The sequence below is a fragment of the Poecilia reticulata genome, linkage group LG4 (genome assembly GCF_000633615.1).
Source record: "Poecilia reticulata strain Guanapo linkage group LG4, Guppy_female_1.0+MT, whole genome shotgun sequence".
NCBI lineage: Eukaryota > Metazoa > Chordata > Actinopteri > Cyprinodontiformes > Poeciliidae > Poecilia > Poecilia reticulata.
Window position 1 is genome coordinate 19129609 of NC_024334.1, and position 17408 is coordinate 19147016.

Here is a 17408-nt window from a genome sequence, read left to right on the forward strand (position 1 = left end):
AAGAAGAGGGGAAAGACGTGCAGAAAAGATCCCAGGGTTGGGAATTGAACCACAGACAGTCGAGGTTTCATTTCTGGGCGCTGCCCTGAGCTGAAGAATCTTTTATTTAAAGCGGCCGCTGAAAGCATCGCAGGTATGGTGCTCAATTCATTCTCTCGAGCAAAAGTGGACAGAGAAGTACGCTTATCTGGATTGTGCTTGGGCTTCAACAGCTTCTGGAAAGGATTAACAGCACTGATATCAGGAGATCAAACCTGATTTAAGATTTAAAAGTAAGTAATGTAGTTAATTGTTCTTTGATGAGTAACAATTGATTTAGTCGGCTGCTGCTGATTGGGGAGATTTTGTCAAGGGAGGGCAGAAGGGAACAGTGGCTGATTTTAGATCTTCACTGAGGTAGATAGGATCGGCTTCACATGTGTGTCAGTCAAATTAAGGAAATCGGCCCTGACAAATCGGTGCACCTCTACTTTTAACTACTTCAATGTATATAAAAAAATAAACGAGGAAAATACCAAATATTCTTACCTCCATTCTTTCTTCATAACAATAGGGACAAGATAAGGCTGTTAATATGCTGGTGTATTTGTAATCAGACTCAATTTCTTTTCATTTCATCATTCTCTCAATTCTTACAAGATGAAGGTGTGACTATGATTAGATTAGCTGGTTAAAGTCTAAAATTGACATTCTGCCATCTTCTATTGTGATAGATCCATGAGAGTCTATTTGTTTACACGAAAGCTGAGACAAACAAATTTCATGCTCCTGTTAAAGGAATAATGTGATTATTTTAGTTGACTTGAATCAGCAGATCAAAACTTTGCAAAAAAAGAGAGATTTGTAACCGGCCACACATTTCTGATCAGTCCATCTCTTGGCTGATAGTATCTGAAACATGTTTTTCCTCAGAGGTCACATCACTGTACACGAGAAAAAACACCACCTATCCCACCAGGCTGCGAATCGGGTGTTTGTGTTGCGTGCAGCGTACTGGGGCAATATCTGCAGTCTTCAAGGCCCTGTGAAAGCCTGTTTTGTTGGCTCCCACCTGTTACAGGAGCAGCTCTTCCTCAGAAACCGACTTGTTGTTTATCCACGTGTGGGCGGGGAAAGCACGAGCGCACGGGGGCATGGGGAGCAGCCAATCAGAAGCGAGCGGCAGCGGGGAGCCTTAAATGCAGAGAGCGGCTCCTCCGCAGCAGCAGTCGCTTTCTGCTCTCCGAGCTGACATTCACTCCGTCTTCTCAGCAGGAACACTGGAATATCTCCACCTATTACAACTCCTAAACGAGTTTGAACCTATTTTTTTTTTATATCACCCCCTCTCCCCCCTCTATTCTTGTCGGAATTTAACCACCGGGAAGAACAATGCGGCTCATTCAGAACATGTCGACCATTGCGGAGTGTACCGCGCCTGGATACTCCGTCCTGAACCGGGTCATCAAAATAGCTGTTATCGGAGGCAGCGGAGTGGGGAAGACAGGTAAGACGGTCAATAAAACGCATGCGTAGCAATAATGCAGGAGTTTATAGTAGTAATAAATTCAAGTCTAATATTTTCTGTCACTTTTGTTTGTTTATAGCGCTCGTGGTGAGATTCTTAACGAGGCGGTTCATTGGAGACTATGAGCGAAATGCAGGTAAGCTTAAAAAAAAAAAAAAAAACAGTTTGAGAAAATAAATGGGGAAAAACTTTCCAAACTAATTTTCACCTCTTTTTTTGTGTGCGCGCGCGCAGGTAATCTGTACTCCAGAGAAATCCAGGTGGATGGAGATCAGGTGACCATCCAGGTCCAGGACACGCCAGGTGCAGAGGTGGGTCCTCGCGCACATTCGGTACTTTATCAGTCCAGAGGAAATTATGCTGGCATACATACAGCCGTCCATAAATAAGAGTAAAAACTTTATAAACATATTAAAACTACCACGAGAAGAAACGAGACATTAATAATCCAAATCTGACTTTAAAAAGACGGCCGTTCACTTTCTGGATGTTAGTTTATACTGGGGTTCAGTTCTTCAACCAGACATGCTGCAGATTTCAAGCCCCTCATTTTGGGCTGTGTAATCTACCATTTAGGGTAATAGTTGACTGGGGCGGCTGTAAATGATACCCTGATCCAAATCCAGCAGTTTCCGCAGTCATCCACACCTCTCTCCTGGAGTCAGCAGGAGTCGGCATTCCTGTCATTATAGAAGTTGAGAACTTTTGACCCCCCAGAGGAAGGTGTATGATCTAATCATTTTGTCTCTGCTGTTTGTTCTCAGATGACTGATAACGGTATCAGTCTCCCCGACCACGTGAGCTGCTCCATCCAGTGGGCAGATGCCGTGGTGCTGGTGTACTCGGTGACCGACCGGCGCAGCTTCGAACTGATCGACCAGCTGCACCAGCTGGTGGCCCGCAGCGGCGGTGCCGGCGCGCCCCCGGTGATCCTGCTCGCCAACAAGGCCGACCTGCTGCACCTGAGGCGCGTCGACTCCCAGCAGGGCCCCTTGCTGGCGGGGACGCTGGGCTGCTCCTTCTACGAGGTCTCCGCCAGCGAGGACTACAACCAGGTGCACGGCGCCTTCCACAGACTGTGCTGCCAGCTCGCCAAGCAGCCGCAGCAGCAGCAGCCGACGTCGCCTCCGACCGCCAGCGGCGCCACGGAGAAGAGGCGCTCGCCCCTCATCCCCCGGCCAAAGTCCCCCAACATGCAAGATCTGAAGAGGCGTTTCAAACAGGCGCTGTCGGCCAAAGTCAGGACTGTGACCTCGGTGTGAGGAGAACTGTGAGCAGATTAAAGAAAGAAAACAGGAGGTGAACTCTCCTGTCTTAAAGTCCTGAATCAGTCTGACTGAAAGAGGCAGATGAGTGGGTAAAAATAATTAAAAAAAAAGAGGCGCTACCCTCTTGAAGAAGAGCGGTCTGGTGTCAGATGGCATGGAAGAAGTTTATCTGCTCAGGAAGAGACGCGTAAAGAGACACGGGTGGGGGGGACGGCCGAGGGACGGCGGCTTCAACCAGGCTTTGTGAATCGGTTGAACTCAAAAGTGTAAATCCAGCTTCTCTTGGCAACAGCTGAAGGACGGCTTATTTTTAGCTGAGCCCATTGTGGCAGATTTTTTTTTCTTTTTTTCCTATTCACTGCCTCTACACGGCACTGTTGGCGGCTCCCGTTCAGAAAGGACTCTGTGCATGCTCAGTCTGTAATGTCAACATCTGCAGTTCATGTGCTCGTCATTCAGCTTTATGGATCATCACTGCAGTGGGAGGTCGAAGTGTTGCAGCAGACCCGGGATGTAGCACTGATGCACTTTATATATAAAAGAAAGACCAGTCCAAAGGACCCGTTTATTTATTTGTTACACTTTGTCCACAATAAAATGTTAAAACGAGACGTGTGTTCATGTTTCACTCTTTTTTTCCTACTGTGAAGGGAAAAGAAAAAAAAAAAAGCTTGTCTGGCTCATGAATATGAATAGAGCAGCTCTTCTGAAATGACATGCAGCTATGAATCACATGAAGACAATAGAGCGATGACTGTACACTGCCTGTTGATGTGACTGCAGTGCCAGACCACTTCAATACTCCAAATGTATATATAAATAAAAACGGGTAACCCACGAATACACCAAATTAAAATGTGGCTTTTCATGCACATTTTAATGGATTCTTTTATGTTTAAATATGCCTGTGCTTTACTGCTACAGATCATCTCTAATCCCAGAAGAAGAACTTCCAACAGCAGAACCTTTTCATGTGTTAATTTCACTGTCTTTACTTTAATATTTAAAGCTCTGAGATTTTTTGAGAGGCATGGCTAAGAAGGAATGTCACTATAACCAGGGGTGAAAGTAGTTTTAAATTCTTGGGGGTACTATGACAAAAGTATAAAAGCACACAAAGAAGCAATTATATATATATATATATATATATATATATATATTGCGATAAAAGCTGTGTAGCTCTTGAATTGCTACAAAGTGGAGCTGTATTTCCCTCAGCCCACTGGCTGCAATGTCGACACGTTGAGATGCCGTGAGACCTAAATTCTGAACATAGTCTTCCACATCGGGTTGATGAGGGTAACAGGTCCAGAAGGGAACCACAGACATCTCTCCCAGGCCAGACTAGACACACAGACCATCTTCATCAGTTCATTTTAAATCCTGAATCATATTCAAAAACAATCTAATTATTATTAATAGTAATGTCACCAAAAGCTGCTACTGCTGCTCATCTGATGGAGACATAAGAGAGAAGCTACAATTCTTTTAAAAACAGATATAAACATTTGTTTACCATTTGGTTTAATAGTTAGAATACAAGAAAAGTGAAAAACCAACAGACTCATAACCAGTTTACAGGAAAGCATAGAAATGGACTCATTTATCTCCTTCCCGGCTATCAGCAATGTGGGCAGCTGACGCTGTGCTGCTGTTGGTGTCGAGCTCTCAGTTACACAGAAAAAGCTGGAAGACATTACTTTCTGTCTATTGTTTACGTTTCCACACCGTACAGAACAAATGTGTTCGAGTGGGTCGTTTACAACCCATCAAATATGGAGCGGCAGCACCATTTCTTTGGGATCATCCTTTATTCTATTTCTATGCTAACGTGTAAAATTATTAAACCAAAATTATTTCTTTGTAGCTCTTCTCSAAGTAGGCAAAATTTCTTGTCACAATTTACAACAGCAGCAGCAGCAAATGTCTGTAAGTTACATTTAATTTTACTTTTAAGATATTTTTAAGTCAAGTATGATTCAAAATTTAAACCTGATATAATAATGAAAAATCCAACTTAAATTAATGGTTTTAATATACCATTGTCAATCTAAACTTAATATTTAACCATTAAGATCCCTGTTTTAATCCCTACCCTCCTAAAATATACCCTTCTGAAGTCCGTCATGGCGCCTCGAATGATTAAGTGACGCAGTTGCAAAGGGTTAATAGTTTGACAAGGAGACCGTTGAGTCTAAAAGCTCAACCTCTACTCTGACGAAAGCCGCATTAGCCGAGAGACGCAGTCCCTCCAGCGTAGGGACGTGGGTTGGACGTGCCCGGAACACCTAAGTAGGTGTTCCGGGCACCAGATACCAGGTGACTCTGGCATCTAGTATTCTGACCAGATGCCAGAGTCACCTCAACTGGCTCCTCTTGACGTGAAGGAGCAGCAGCTCTACTCTGAGTCCCTCCCAGATGACCGAGCTCTTCATCCCATCTCTAAGGGAGAACCCAGGCACCCTGCGGAGAAAACCCGCTTTGGCTCTTGGGACGTGGAATGTCCCAAGAGCCAAATAATTAATAATAATTATTAATTAATTAAATTATATAATTAAATTAATAATCATATTATTTAATAATAAGTATTATTATTGTAATATATTTATTATATTACATAATATAATTATGGAGATACAGAGTCCAAAGTGCAGCTAAAGCGGTGTAAAATTTTAAAAAATTAATTGAGCCTGAGCTAAAATTTGAGCTCTAACAAAAACTCTGATAAAGTAAAAACTTTAATGTTTTTAGATATTTTCTATTTTCTCCCCAAACTTCTCCAATTGTCTTTTTATAGATTCTACTTTGCCTTATTTTTTAATGAATTTACAATAATGCATAGAAGTCATTTAATAAATGGATTAAAGTCTAGTTAATCCTTTAAAGTTTAAACCAAACAAAGAAGCAAAGATGGAGATGATTTTTTCCCCTTACACTTTTCACAGAACCTCACTAGAAACGACCTTGCCTTCTCCCTCCAGATGGTTAATCAAGAAATTCTTGTCCGAATCTGTTGAAATGTACCTGAGTAAACCAGAAAGCCTCCTCTTGTTGTCATGTGCAGGTGTGGAGGTGGGTGAAATGATTGAGCTTCAGCTGAGGTCAGCCATGCCAGAGAGWAGAAAACCAACCAAGGAGAGAATCCACAGTGTAGGTGTGAGCAAATATCAGAGTGTCAGGTGATTTGTTTAACGTTGTGCCTTCGTTTTCTTTGTCATGACGTGACGAGGCGATGGTGCTGACGGAGTGCCTGCCCTCCTAGCTGCTGCGCAGCGTCACTTTCCCCACATTCATGATTAACACACCGCAAACGTCTGAGGTTTATTTACGGTGTATGYGAACCAAAAAGCAGCAGCACATCTCGTCGCTGTCTGGATTATTATTGTCAGATTTAATATATTGATGCATTCGAGTCATAAAACACAGCTAGGTTTTTTTCTTTTAGTTTTTTTTTAATGGCTTGTGTTCAGGGATTTGTTTGCTGACGCACAGAGCAGGAATGTTTTATTTTTTATTTTTTAAATCCCTCAGCATTTGTATAAAAATCTAACTACTTGAGCTCGACACCTGATTGTCCAAACGTACGCCGGTGAGGTTCGTTCCTCGCACCGGCCGTTCAGAAACCGACATCTGGCCGCAGTCTCTGGGTGCTGAAGAGCAGCTCAGGGATATCCGTCGGTCTTAGTAAGCGGGTGGAGAGAACCAGTACCTGGGATGGAGCAAACAAACAAAACATCATTGAGGTTAAAACATGGAAACGCTTGTAACTCAACACTTACAGTTTAACGAATCAAGACGTCGACAATCAACGGGAAACAAAACTGGCTTTTTTTTTTTAACAAGCGTTTGAATTTGTGTATAGTTCATCTCGTTTACTTTTTAGGTCTAACTGTAATTTTTTAGTAGGTGACATAAGATTTTATTTTTTATTTTTTTGTCAAAGTTCGGGACAGAAACCTCACACCGACTTTACATTTACTACATAAATGTAAAAGTCGAACAGGATGCTTATTCTGACTTTCACATGCGATGAAGGATGTGTGAAAAAAGCTCTAGGATTCATGGAAACTGCCTGCAACTCAAGCTGGGTAGTTTTTTTTTATGTCAATGTAAAGAAGCAAACCACTCACACTGACCTTTAACATTCACCTGTCAACACTGCAGGGGGTTTGAGGGGCTTACACTCAAAACAGAGGCGCTAACAACACGAAGTAAAAAAACACTGGAAGCTCGGCGACCGCTGAATCAACAAGAGAGGTCATTTCAGTGCAAGGTAAAGTTTTATTTATTCACTTTGTAACTAAAAGAGCTTTCACATGACGCAGATTTGTAGTTAGTGAATCACAACCTTGACGTACATGCAAACAATTTTCTGTCTCTCTGTGTTCAAAGTCGAGCAGGGATTTTACCGGAGCATCCTGGTCACACAGGATTAGAAATTAGACAAATTCATCTTTGTAACTCGTTCTATAGCTGGGGTTAAAAGCCAGTTCATGTCTAATGTCGAGTTTCTCATGGTCAAATTTTGAGATTCTGCCATTGAGCTCCCAACAGTGTCTTGGTTTTTACATTTTAATATTTGCAACGTGGATACTGAGATTAAGGAAAGCTGGAATTCATCACGCGAAAAAGAAAAGCACGTCGTCTGCATAAGGCAGAAGCCTCGGCCCTGTCTGTGTGAACAGGGCTTAAGAAGGCAAGAAGCTCTTCAGCCGATAAGTAAAAACCGTTCCTCTTTCGCTCATGCAATATAAGGAAAGCAGAGAATCTAAAATATGAGACCTATTCTGGGTTTGTGTGACCCGGTTTAATCTTCACCAGTAAAACTCGGTGTCTGGTGCTGTGGAATCAGTGTTTATTTTGACGCAGAGCAGCCAATCGGGGGCAGATGAAGCAGAAGGCTGCAGCTTCAGTTGTTGGTGTGTGTGTGTGTGTGTGTATACACACACTCCCGGTCCTGTATGGTTAGGATGAGGGTGGGCGGGGCTCTCCTTACACAACAGAGCAGCTCTGTTTCTCCTCAGCAGTGTTGCTTTAACTCCGGGTCAGCACCCCCAAAAATTGGCGGTTATGGCAGAAGCGAAGAACGTTCGCAGAAGCCAAAAAAAAAACAAAACAAAACAAAAAAACCCGTCGGGAACATCTGGAACATCTGGCCTGCAGACACCAGCCACCGTGCGTACATGTGTTTACGTGTAGGCGGCGTGTTACACACGGATCTGGTAGGGGTTCGGTGTGTGTGTGTGCGTGTGTGTGTGTGTGGCCCCAGCAGGTTATTGTATAATCTCATCTTTATTCACTTCTCTTGATTACAACACGGACGGCTTTGATCGTTGTTGAGCCTTTCATCGCCTCTGGGCTAATTCTCAAAGCCTTTTTATTATGAAAACCCTACATCACCCAGCTTGATGTCCTTTTTTTTTTTTTACCCCCCCCTCCTTTCCATACAGTTCGCTCAAGCAGACAAACTGCATTCATCTGCATGTTCTGTGTGTCGGTGTGGACTGCATATGTATCAGGCACTTAGATCGCCCTGAGCAAACAGGCAGGCGTGTGACGACTGCATCAACACATGGGCAGATCAGGCAGCGCTCTCTCACCTTCACACCTGATCTCAGACACCTGCGTATTTAGGTCAGCACATGCAGTCAGGGTCTTTACCTTCAATCGTCAAGGCTAAAGAGATGATTCATCTCAGCCTCAAGTGAATAGGAATAACGCCAGTTACTGCGTTACTGGACAAAATGTAACAATCCTCACCGTCAGTCGGTCATTAAATCTTGTTAAAGAAATAAATTATACTCAAAACCGCTTTGCCTTTGACAAATCTTTGCAAAAACTGAAACAAACTGCATGCTTGGCCTTCTTTTTCTAGATAAACAAGGAAGAAATCTTACAGAACTCCATATAATTAGGTATATTTTCTAATTCTCAACACATTCGACGTGCCGTTTTCTATCCCCCACACCTTCTGGTATATTTGTTCGCCTTAAAGTCTTTGCGCATTAGAACATGTATGCTTAAAATATCAATATTATCTGAAAACGAGCCAATAATGCCACCAATCCGGTGTAAATACAGAGACATCCATACTTGTTGGGATTCGGGTACATGTGTAAAAAGATTCAAATACTTGTTAGCAAATGATCATTTCTTTACTAAATCAATGGTGGGAAAGGTATCGGAACAGTTCCAGTAAAAAGGTAAGAACATTGCTGATGAGCTGCAGCAAAGAGTAACAACAAAGAGTAACATGGAGGATTCATCAAGTCACCATGACAACCATAAGACTTCATCTATACGAAGGCAAAAAAGTATTTTCTCTCCTTCCGTCACAAATGTAAACACTCCAAACTCCACTGGGACTTTGGTCACTGGAGATTCTCAAAGCGTCCAAGAGTATACTCTCCAGGTGGGTCCACCCTACATGATCATTCCCAGAATGAAGTACGGTGAAGGATGTATCATGCTGTGGGCCTGTTTCTCCTCCAAAAGCTCGAGGAACCTTTTTGAAGTGCACAGCATCAGAAACTCTTTGAAAAACCAGCACTTTTCCAAAAAAATAAAATAAAATAATAATAATAGGTTGACATCCGACAAATATGGTCCATCAACAGGTGCTGCAGCAAGATAATAACCCAGAACATTTGACTTAGAAATGCTTCACCAGGCACAAAAATCAACAGTTTTCCATGGTTGTCTCTGTTCCCAGAGTTAAAACAGGGCAACTCCAGGTTTCAGCAAGTCCAAGCTGAGACTTTTAAAACCTTTTTTAATGCCACTTTGGGTAAAATTTAAGACCAAAGCTATAAATACAGGGAACGGCTTGGGCATTCTGCTGCATATGGCTCTGCTAGAGCCTTAAAGACACGCGAGGTGCTAAGAGTAAAAGTTCGAGTCCACAGAATACACCGCGGCTTAGCAACAGAAGTGAGCCAGCGGCGAAAACAAATGTGGAACAGGCAACCAGCGATGAACTTGCACTTACCCATAATAGCTAGCTAGCAAAGGTTTATTAGCAGCTAGTTACTGGTAGCGGCATCCGCCTGGAGTCACTTAATGAGATGAAGATGTCTGCATGTGACTCAAACATATGCCTGACAGAAACATCCCGTGGAAAATAAAACTGCATAGAATATACAAGATTAAATAGTCATGTGATGACAAAATAAAAAAACTGTGATTAATGTATTGAAGATCAACATATTAAAAAAAATAATAATTTAAGACATTTTAAGGCCTTACTTGTGGATACACAAATTTAAGGCTTTTTAAGGATGCCCTGTGAAAACCTACAGAAAAGGTGAACTGAAGAGAAGAGAGAACGACTCTGGACAATCTTGAGAGATTGAAGTGGTGAAAGATCTCTCTCTCTCTCCGTGTGTTCGCTCCAACCTCGTAAAACATTTTGCTACGAGGTAATTTTATTTAGTTAGCACATTTTGAGCAACGAGGCAGTTCAAAGTGCTTAACGTGAAGGAAATGCAAACAAAACAACAAACCAAAAGACAGATAAAAAAGGTAAATGTATAGAACTACATATTGGTTCCCCCATGTTAAATAAGAATAAGTAGTCTGTAATTTATAAACTCGTAGAAATTTCTCTGGGATCTGATAAAACTAGATGTTGGTTCTCCATGTTTGATTCTAGAAAGTAGACGATCACCCATGGTGTTAATAAAAACAACTGTTTCTTAAATAATGTAGTAGATCATAAAGTGGACACACACCGGCCTACGAAAAAAAGGACTTCCACCAGGAACCTGACGTTACTCCACGCCTGCCGCCTCACTGACCTGTGTTGCTGGTTTGAGCGCGGCGACGGTGTCCTTGACGAGGCGGAGCTCCGACGGCGTGACGCCACCAACCAGGAAGAGGAAGAGCAGAGGGTTGTCTCTGGGACGTGGACGGCTCACCTGGAAATCAGGACAGCTCTGTTTGAAGTTGCTGACTCAGGTTTCTATTCTAGACTCACTTTTATTTGGTAAACAGCCTCCCCTGCTTTTAGGAACCCTTTCACACATTTCCTCCGCAGCTCGCCATGTTTGCTGCTCTGCCTGTGCGGCTGCTGGGGAAACGGCCCAGCTGGACGCCTGTGATATGGTTCTAACTGTGTCTGTACGCTTTGCTTTCTGTGTGGCTGCAGACAAAGCTCACCACACACACACACACACACACACACACACACACACACACACACACACACACACACACACACACACACACACACACTGGTGTCATGATGGCTGACACGTGGAAATGAAGGCAGGTGTGAGCACCTGCTTATATACACGCACACACGCACAAATGTCCCACCATCCTGTGGCAGAGGAAACTCCCACAGACCCTTTCCAAGAAGTCCTTCTGCAGCAAACCAGGGTCTAGTGTTTCTGGGAACCTTATTGGCTGCTGGGTCAGAAAGGCGTGGTGCGATTGGTTGGCTGGCGGCAGCCGGGATGAGCCTGCGAATGCTAACCGAGCAATCAGAGTCGGAGGGGGGTTGGATCCGCGGCGAGGGTGGCTGAACACGTGAAGCGGCAGGCGGTTGGGCTGAGGCGTGTCATGGATGCGCTTAACGTGTTCCTCGGGCAGAAAAAAAAAAATAAAAAATCTGAAAAAAGAAGGTGTGAGTGAATATTATTATATTATTTAGGCTGATCCTGCTTGTGTTGTTTTACAGTTCGACATCAAGCCAGCTCCATGTGAGAGCACAACACTGCCTGTGTGCATCCACAGACACACGGTGTGAGCCATGTGTGCTGCCATGGGGTAAACAGAGGGAGGGACACCGAGTGGGGAAAAAAAAAAAAAAAACGTGTTTCACGGTCTTGCTCTTCAGGAGAGTCTCGCAGATTAATTTAAGAGCTTACTGCTTACTGTGTGCTGCTTTTGTTTTTAAACGGACCGACAGCGACTTCATCTTGTCCAGCTGAAGGGTCATAAAACAAACACAGAAAACATGAAAGGACTTCAGATTGCAGCCAATCGAGCTTTTTAGGGTAAAATCTAGAGTATAAGGCAAACTGTGCAGCATGTATACAAACTATGGTACACAGAATAACTTACTTGGGTAACACTTTATTTGACAGGTGTGCATAACACTGACATAACACCTGTCATGACCATGAAGGAGTCTTTATGAATGTCTATGACTGTTGTCATGAAGTGTCATTTGGTAAATAATGACACTTTTAATGCAAGGTTTCTCTAAAAGTTGCATTGAAAGTTCATTAAAAGTGCCAGCTTTGCATTAAAGTGTCATTATTTACAAAATAATGCAAAGTTGGCACTTGTAATGGACTTTCAACTATTTTTTCACCCCCCCCCCTCTAAAACCCCGACAGATTCTTTCTTCTCTAGCAGCAGACCCTCATGTTTGTGCGCTGCTGTCATCTTGTGGATCACAGCTGATCCACCTTTCACTGGTAAGCTTGAGATGATCTCATCTCCTGACGTCTCCGACCCAAACACGTCCAGCGGTTTCTCATCAATAACGCCGGTGTCCAAACAGTGCGTTGGGACTCATCTGACCTTTCGCTGAAGCCTTTAACACTTAAACACGCGCCAGCCGAAGCGAAGCCATAGGAGTCAGACTCCCGGGACAGAGTGGGACTTTGTTTCAACGGAGACTAAACACGCCACAGCAGACGCGCACAAACAGTTGTGGTCGGAGACGCGGCGCAGGCCGTCGGTGGGGCTGGAGCTCAGACAGCGGGGTCCGGCCTTCAGTCGTATAAACTGTGTTCGCAGCGGGCGCTTTGGGTAAAAATAGAGGTTTTTACGGCGGTGTTTTATTGCGTAAAGAGGGTGCGTGCGCCTCGAGTTCAGGTTTATGGCTCTGGTTGCTCTGAGTTGCCACTTTTCACGCCAAGTTTCCTAACAAGTGTGGAACTAGGCCACGGCTCTGCTCACTTGTGTAATTGTTAAGTCGAGGTTCTTTATTTTGTTTTATCCTCAACTATAATTATGATCTAGAAGAAGGCAGCCTTCGCCAGCGCCTCCATCTGTAGTCGGTTTCTTTTCTCCCACAGAGAAAAGAGTTATCACATATTCACAATACTAAAAAAAAAGAGGGATTAGAGTGTTGAACGGTTATGACATTGACTTACTGGGTGAGTTTCTCACCCACGATGCTTTTTTCACATTACAAATACAGACTGTACTTTATTTAATTGGGATTTAAATGTGGCAGACCAGAGTGAAGTGGAAGGTTTTCAAAAGTTTTACATTCAGGGATCTGGAAAATGATCAAACATAACTTTGTTTTTGTTTTTTTTAAAGTTGTGACATTAAAAACATGAAAAAGGTCAAGAGGGGTTGATACTTTCGTAAGTCACTGAATGTGGAGCAAACCCCCCACCGCCCCATTTGTAAATGGACCACAGACATTGACATGATCACCAGTCTGTTTCAGGGCCATACGAGCCTTTAGACGTGAACGTTCAGTAACGATTCGGGGCTTTTTCTCAGCTGGGAGGCCCTTCAGCTGCAGCGTTTTGAAAAGGAGCAGCTGGGGACTCCATGTGGAGACACGTGGCTGTTGGTCCAATAAAGTGTGATCTCGGTGAAAAGGCCGGCCTGCACGGTGCTTTTCTTCTGAGTTAATATAGAACGTGTCACGTTTTTAATAATACGTCCCCTGGCCAGGGTTTAGCCCTGGACTTTGTTTTGTACAATGAATTCATGAACTCGACTCAGGTCATGTTCCTACAGTAAAGGAAGGAAGCCACTTTTTGGACAATAGGAAGTATTTATCAAGGTGTGTTTTGACAAGAGGTTTCTGAAAGTTTTTTGTTTTTTCTCCCAGAACTTTTTTGAGAGAAAAAACTCGCCTGTTTTTTTGTTTTTTGTTGTTGTTGTTTTTTGTACTGTGGGTCTAAAAGCCGTGCCGTTTATGCAGAACAACATAAGCGATCCGAGTCATGCGTGAGTGTCGCTCCGATCTGGGGAGGAAGATTTCCATCCACTGGAATAGCAGAGCTTAAATTGTTGTGCTTGCAAACGAAACTCCAAAACTTTTGTTGCAAAATTTAAGATTAATAGAAAATATTAACTTCAGGCAGGGAATAAACTGAGTGTTGACAGAAACAATTTGCTGATAATATCACCACCTCTTTTTTTTGGTTTTTGCCAAAAGATGATATAAGAAAAAAAAAAAAAAACTTTTGGAAAAGAAATGACTTTGGTCATTATTTTAGGAAGGTGACAATATTGAAGAAGTGAGAAATATTTAAGATTTTGTGGAGAATTTATCCGTTCTCCATGCTGAGTTCTTGACGTATGAGGCTGAAGAAAAGTTGGTGAGTTAAATTCATGAGTTCCATTTATTAATAGCAAAATACAGCTGGTCAATTTCTCATGTTACCTTTAGGAGTCAACAGGACAAAATGGCAACAAGTAACACTTGGTAACTTCCTTTGTTAGCCTGTCTCTAAGCTACGCCCTAAAGAGGGCGTTCCCTGGTGTGTCATATCCTCTACCCTCAGCTTTGAGGGTGTTTCCTAACGTCATTTCCTTTAGCTTTAGCTTTGCAACTAGCTAAAAGAGATGGAAGGAAAACACAGAATAATTTATTCTTATCAATTTCTACCCACTTGTTTGTGATTTCTGTGGTGGAAAAAACAGGGGATGGGGAAAAAAACGACCCTATCGTTCCTGAAAAGGTTTGTAAAACACAAACAGACCTTCAGATGGCAGCGTCTAACCTTCATGAACATGCTGAATCCGGTCTTCAGCAGGTCCGTCAGCCCTCCTGACATGTGTTCGATGTCGGGGCATTCGGGTCGGTCAGGGTGGAAAACTTCCTCCAGGACCTGTCGCAGGAACGGGCGGTACGAGGCCTGGAGGGAATGCAAACACACGGGAAGGACGGTTACGGACCAAAACAACACTTCAAGCGGTGAGAGCCGTAATTAACTCTCTCTGTATACGATTAATACGAAGCCTGATTTCCCCTCTTCACTCTGTGCTCATCGTCCGCTTCGTAGTGTTGTGTAAAATATCTCCCCACAGAGTTATAAACAGCTCATCTCGGCCAAACAGCCTGTTGACTTGTGAGTCACGTCAGGAAGAGGAGCTCACACACCTCTGCAGCCAAGACAGAAAAAGCCATTAGATGTGGCTAAAAGCAGAAATTACGAGTGGGCGACGAAGCGGATAAATCAATTTAGGAATCAACACTTGGAAGCGAAATATGAAACGAGAGACTGTTTTAAAGCCGGAGATGTGAGGATATTTCTGGATTCATGAAAATTTAGCGCATATTTCGTCACAATAGAGATCCACAAGACCTAGTACTGACATAAATAACAACTTCCTGCTTTTCAAAGCAGGTAAGTAACATTTAGACACCGACAATAACAGCCTCTGGAGACAGATTATTACCACGTATGGGGTTAGGAAGTGTCCTCTGGATCCTCAGTGAGTGACTTTATTTCTTTTAAACAGAACGCAGAGCGTTTTCTTGACAAAAGAGATACTTTTAAAAGGGAGGGTCTTTAAAAGAGAGGGTCTTCTCCATTTCTGTGGCCGGCTGCACAGAAACGGATGGAGTGAGCGCTCTGTCCTTTACCCAAACATCAGACATTTTGCCTGATGATTATGAAGCAGCTGTAATCTTAGCTTCACATTTCATGGCACTGCTACAACAGACTGAGTCAGCAGCCAGGACAGGGAACGGACCACTGCTGGTGTTTGTGAGGAGAAGGTTCCATCTGGGGGGGAAAGGTTAACATCTTCAGCACCGAATCACGGCCAAAAATTGTGTTACTAAATAAATCATCATCCTCTCCAAACACTTCCCCTGCATGTTTACCCAAGATAAACAGGTGAATCACTGACTTATTTTCCTTAGTGTCTGAGCAACATGAGTGACGGGTTATATAACAGTATTTTAACTTCCCACCAACACATCAGCAGCATTAGCTTGCAATGACTTTTTAGGGTAATACAGCTGATTCCTCTCAGAGATGGAAGAACAAAATGGCTGTTCTGTTCTTGTCGCTTGTTTACGACACATTCTGGGCAGAATGTCTGGTGATTGTGATTGGTTAGAGCTGCCCTCGGTAGAGCTGAAAAGCAGAACCTCAGCTAACCTCCCATTAAATGCCGTCTCATGCTCTTAATGGGTTACCTCTGAATGGTAAAAACCCTTCAGCACTAATAAGGACTCACTTCTTTTTTTCCCCCACCCAGCTACTCAGGACAAAATGTACCATTTATAGCCCTTAAAGCTGACGGATCAAGAATTCAAAGCGGGCTTTTTTTTTCACGAGTGAAGTTTGCTGTCTCAGAGAACAATAAAGAGCCAGATAAGACCTGGCAGAGCTTGAAATAGCAGACATCTTTATATAAACATGCTGGCCTGGAACACTGGACACATTCTTACTCTGGATGAGGCTGAGGCTCGGTGACACGTCAGGGGCTTTGTGCCAAAAGCCGAATTAAATCGTGACCGACCTTTTTCAATCGCACCTCATTAAAAAAAAAGGATGTGAGCACATTCACCAAACTGTTGATTCAAGCACGCCTACAGATATAAAGTCGTATAAATCTTAATACACGCAGATGGCTTCCCCCCACCCCCACTTCTTCCTTATTCCAACAAGCCCCCAAATTAGGATTTGGGAAATTCTGCGATCTGAGTTGCCTAAACTAACATATGCCTCCACCGATAGGTCAGAGTACAGAAGCCGATTTTGGAGTAAACAAAGTAATGACTCATTGCATGTGCATACGCAACACCAGCCGTAAACAGGTCGAGCCTTCGGCCGCGCACCTTTCCTTTTTCATCGGATATTCACAAAGCTAAAAGCAGTCCAATTAAACCGTCGCCTGAAACACCCACAGGACCAAAAACAACATCAGAATTACTCACAGCTTAGTGACGCGGCCTAAATATTCCTCTGAAAACACAAACATGCATGTTAAAACGTGCAGAACAAAAAATAAATAAATAAAAAATGAGTATCAAGTTCTCCCGCCGGCTGTGGGGTGGCGGGGAGCAGGGTGAGGGGTTAGCGGTGTCTCAGTGGAGAAACAAAAATAATGGCTCATAACAACCAAGTCTGACACTGATAGAAACAGTGAGAAATATCTGAATGGAATGTCTTTGGTAGGAATCCAGTACAAGACATAATCAGTCCTGTTGTTCTGATTTGTTCTCAAAAAATGTGCCAAGATTTTTTCTGTTTTTTGGTATCATTTTTCAGATTGGACACACGGTTTCGAGTGTATGGGTTAGCTTTGCTGTGCACGCCGCTCGGTAGCTTAATAAGGATCAGTTTGTCTGACTCTCATCTTACAAACTCGTCAACAAAGCAACGAGTAGCAACAAAATTTAGCTTGCACTTTGACCACGAAATTCCTACTTCAAAAAACAACATGGCTGATCAAATCAAGGTTTAGTTCTCTTATGCAACTCTTGTGTCTTTTCTTGCTAAACCTAACCGGGGTTCTTGCACCAGCAGGAGAATTAGGCCTCCCGTCTCTCTGGAGAGCTTGGTTTATTGGTTCAGACTCATTCGGTCTCAGCACTGACCACTTGGAGCTAATTTAGCTTCTCCTTTTCTTGGAACGCAGTCCAGTTCCTGCTCTCTGCCGGCATGACTCAAATTATGACTCCAACAATCGGC

General features: G+C 43.2%; 2 protein-coding genes across 2 annotated transcripts in view; one reads left to right on the forward strand and one right to left on the reverse strand.

Moving 5' to 3' along the window:
* Nucleotides 1–523: 523 nt before the first annotated feature.
* rasl11b (RAS-like, family 11, member B) lies at nt 524–3386 on the forward strand. The gene is made up of 4 exons (XM_008407481.2): nt 524–1486; nt 1587–1643; nt 1742–1818; nt 2272–3386. Exons 1-4 carry the CDS (start codon nt 1372–1374, stop codon nt 2767–2769), a joined length of 747 nt encoding a protein of 248 aa, XP_008405703.1. The 5' UTR covers nt 524–1371; the 3' UTR covers nt 2770–3386.
* A 2876-nt stretch (nt 3387–6262) lies between these two features.
* Nucleotides 6263–17408, reverse strand: part of LOC103464057 (sec1 family domain-containing protein 2) — a 61208-nt gene continuing 50062 nt past the window's right edge. The window contains exons 4-6 of the mRNA XM_017304451.1: nt 14481–14615; nt 10572–10691; nt 6263–6484 (exon numbers count right to left, since the gene is read on the reverse strand). Coding sequence (XP_017159940.1) covers nt 6392–6484; nt 10572–10691; nt 14481–14615 — 348 coding nt within the window. The 3' untranslated portion in view covers nt 6263–6391. The remainder of the gene's footprint in view (nt 6485–10571; nt 10692–14480; nt 14616–17408) is intronic.

Bases quoted from the DNA above. Each gene is read 5' to 3' on its own strand.
- rasl11b (XM_008407481.2), top strand. From the start codon at position 1,372: ATGCGGCTCATTCAGAACATGTCGACCATTGCGGAGTGTACCGCGCCT. The intron at 1,644-1,741 runs GTAAGCTTAAAA...GCGCGCGCGCAG, and splicing joins AGACTATGAGCGAAATGCAG to GTAATCTGTACTCCAGAGAA. The intron at 1,819-2,271 runs GTGGGTCCTCGC...GTTTGTTCTCAG, and splicing joins AGGACACGCCAGGTGCAGAG to ATGACTGATAACGGTATCAG.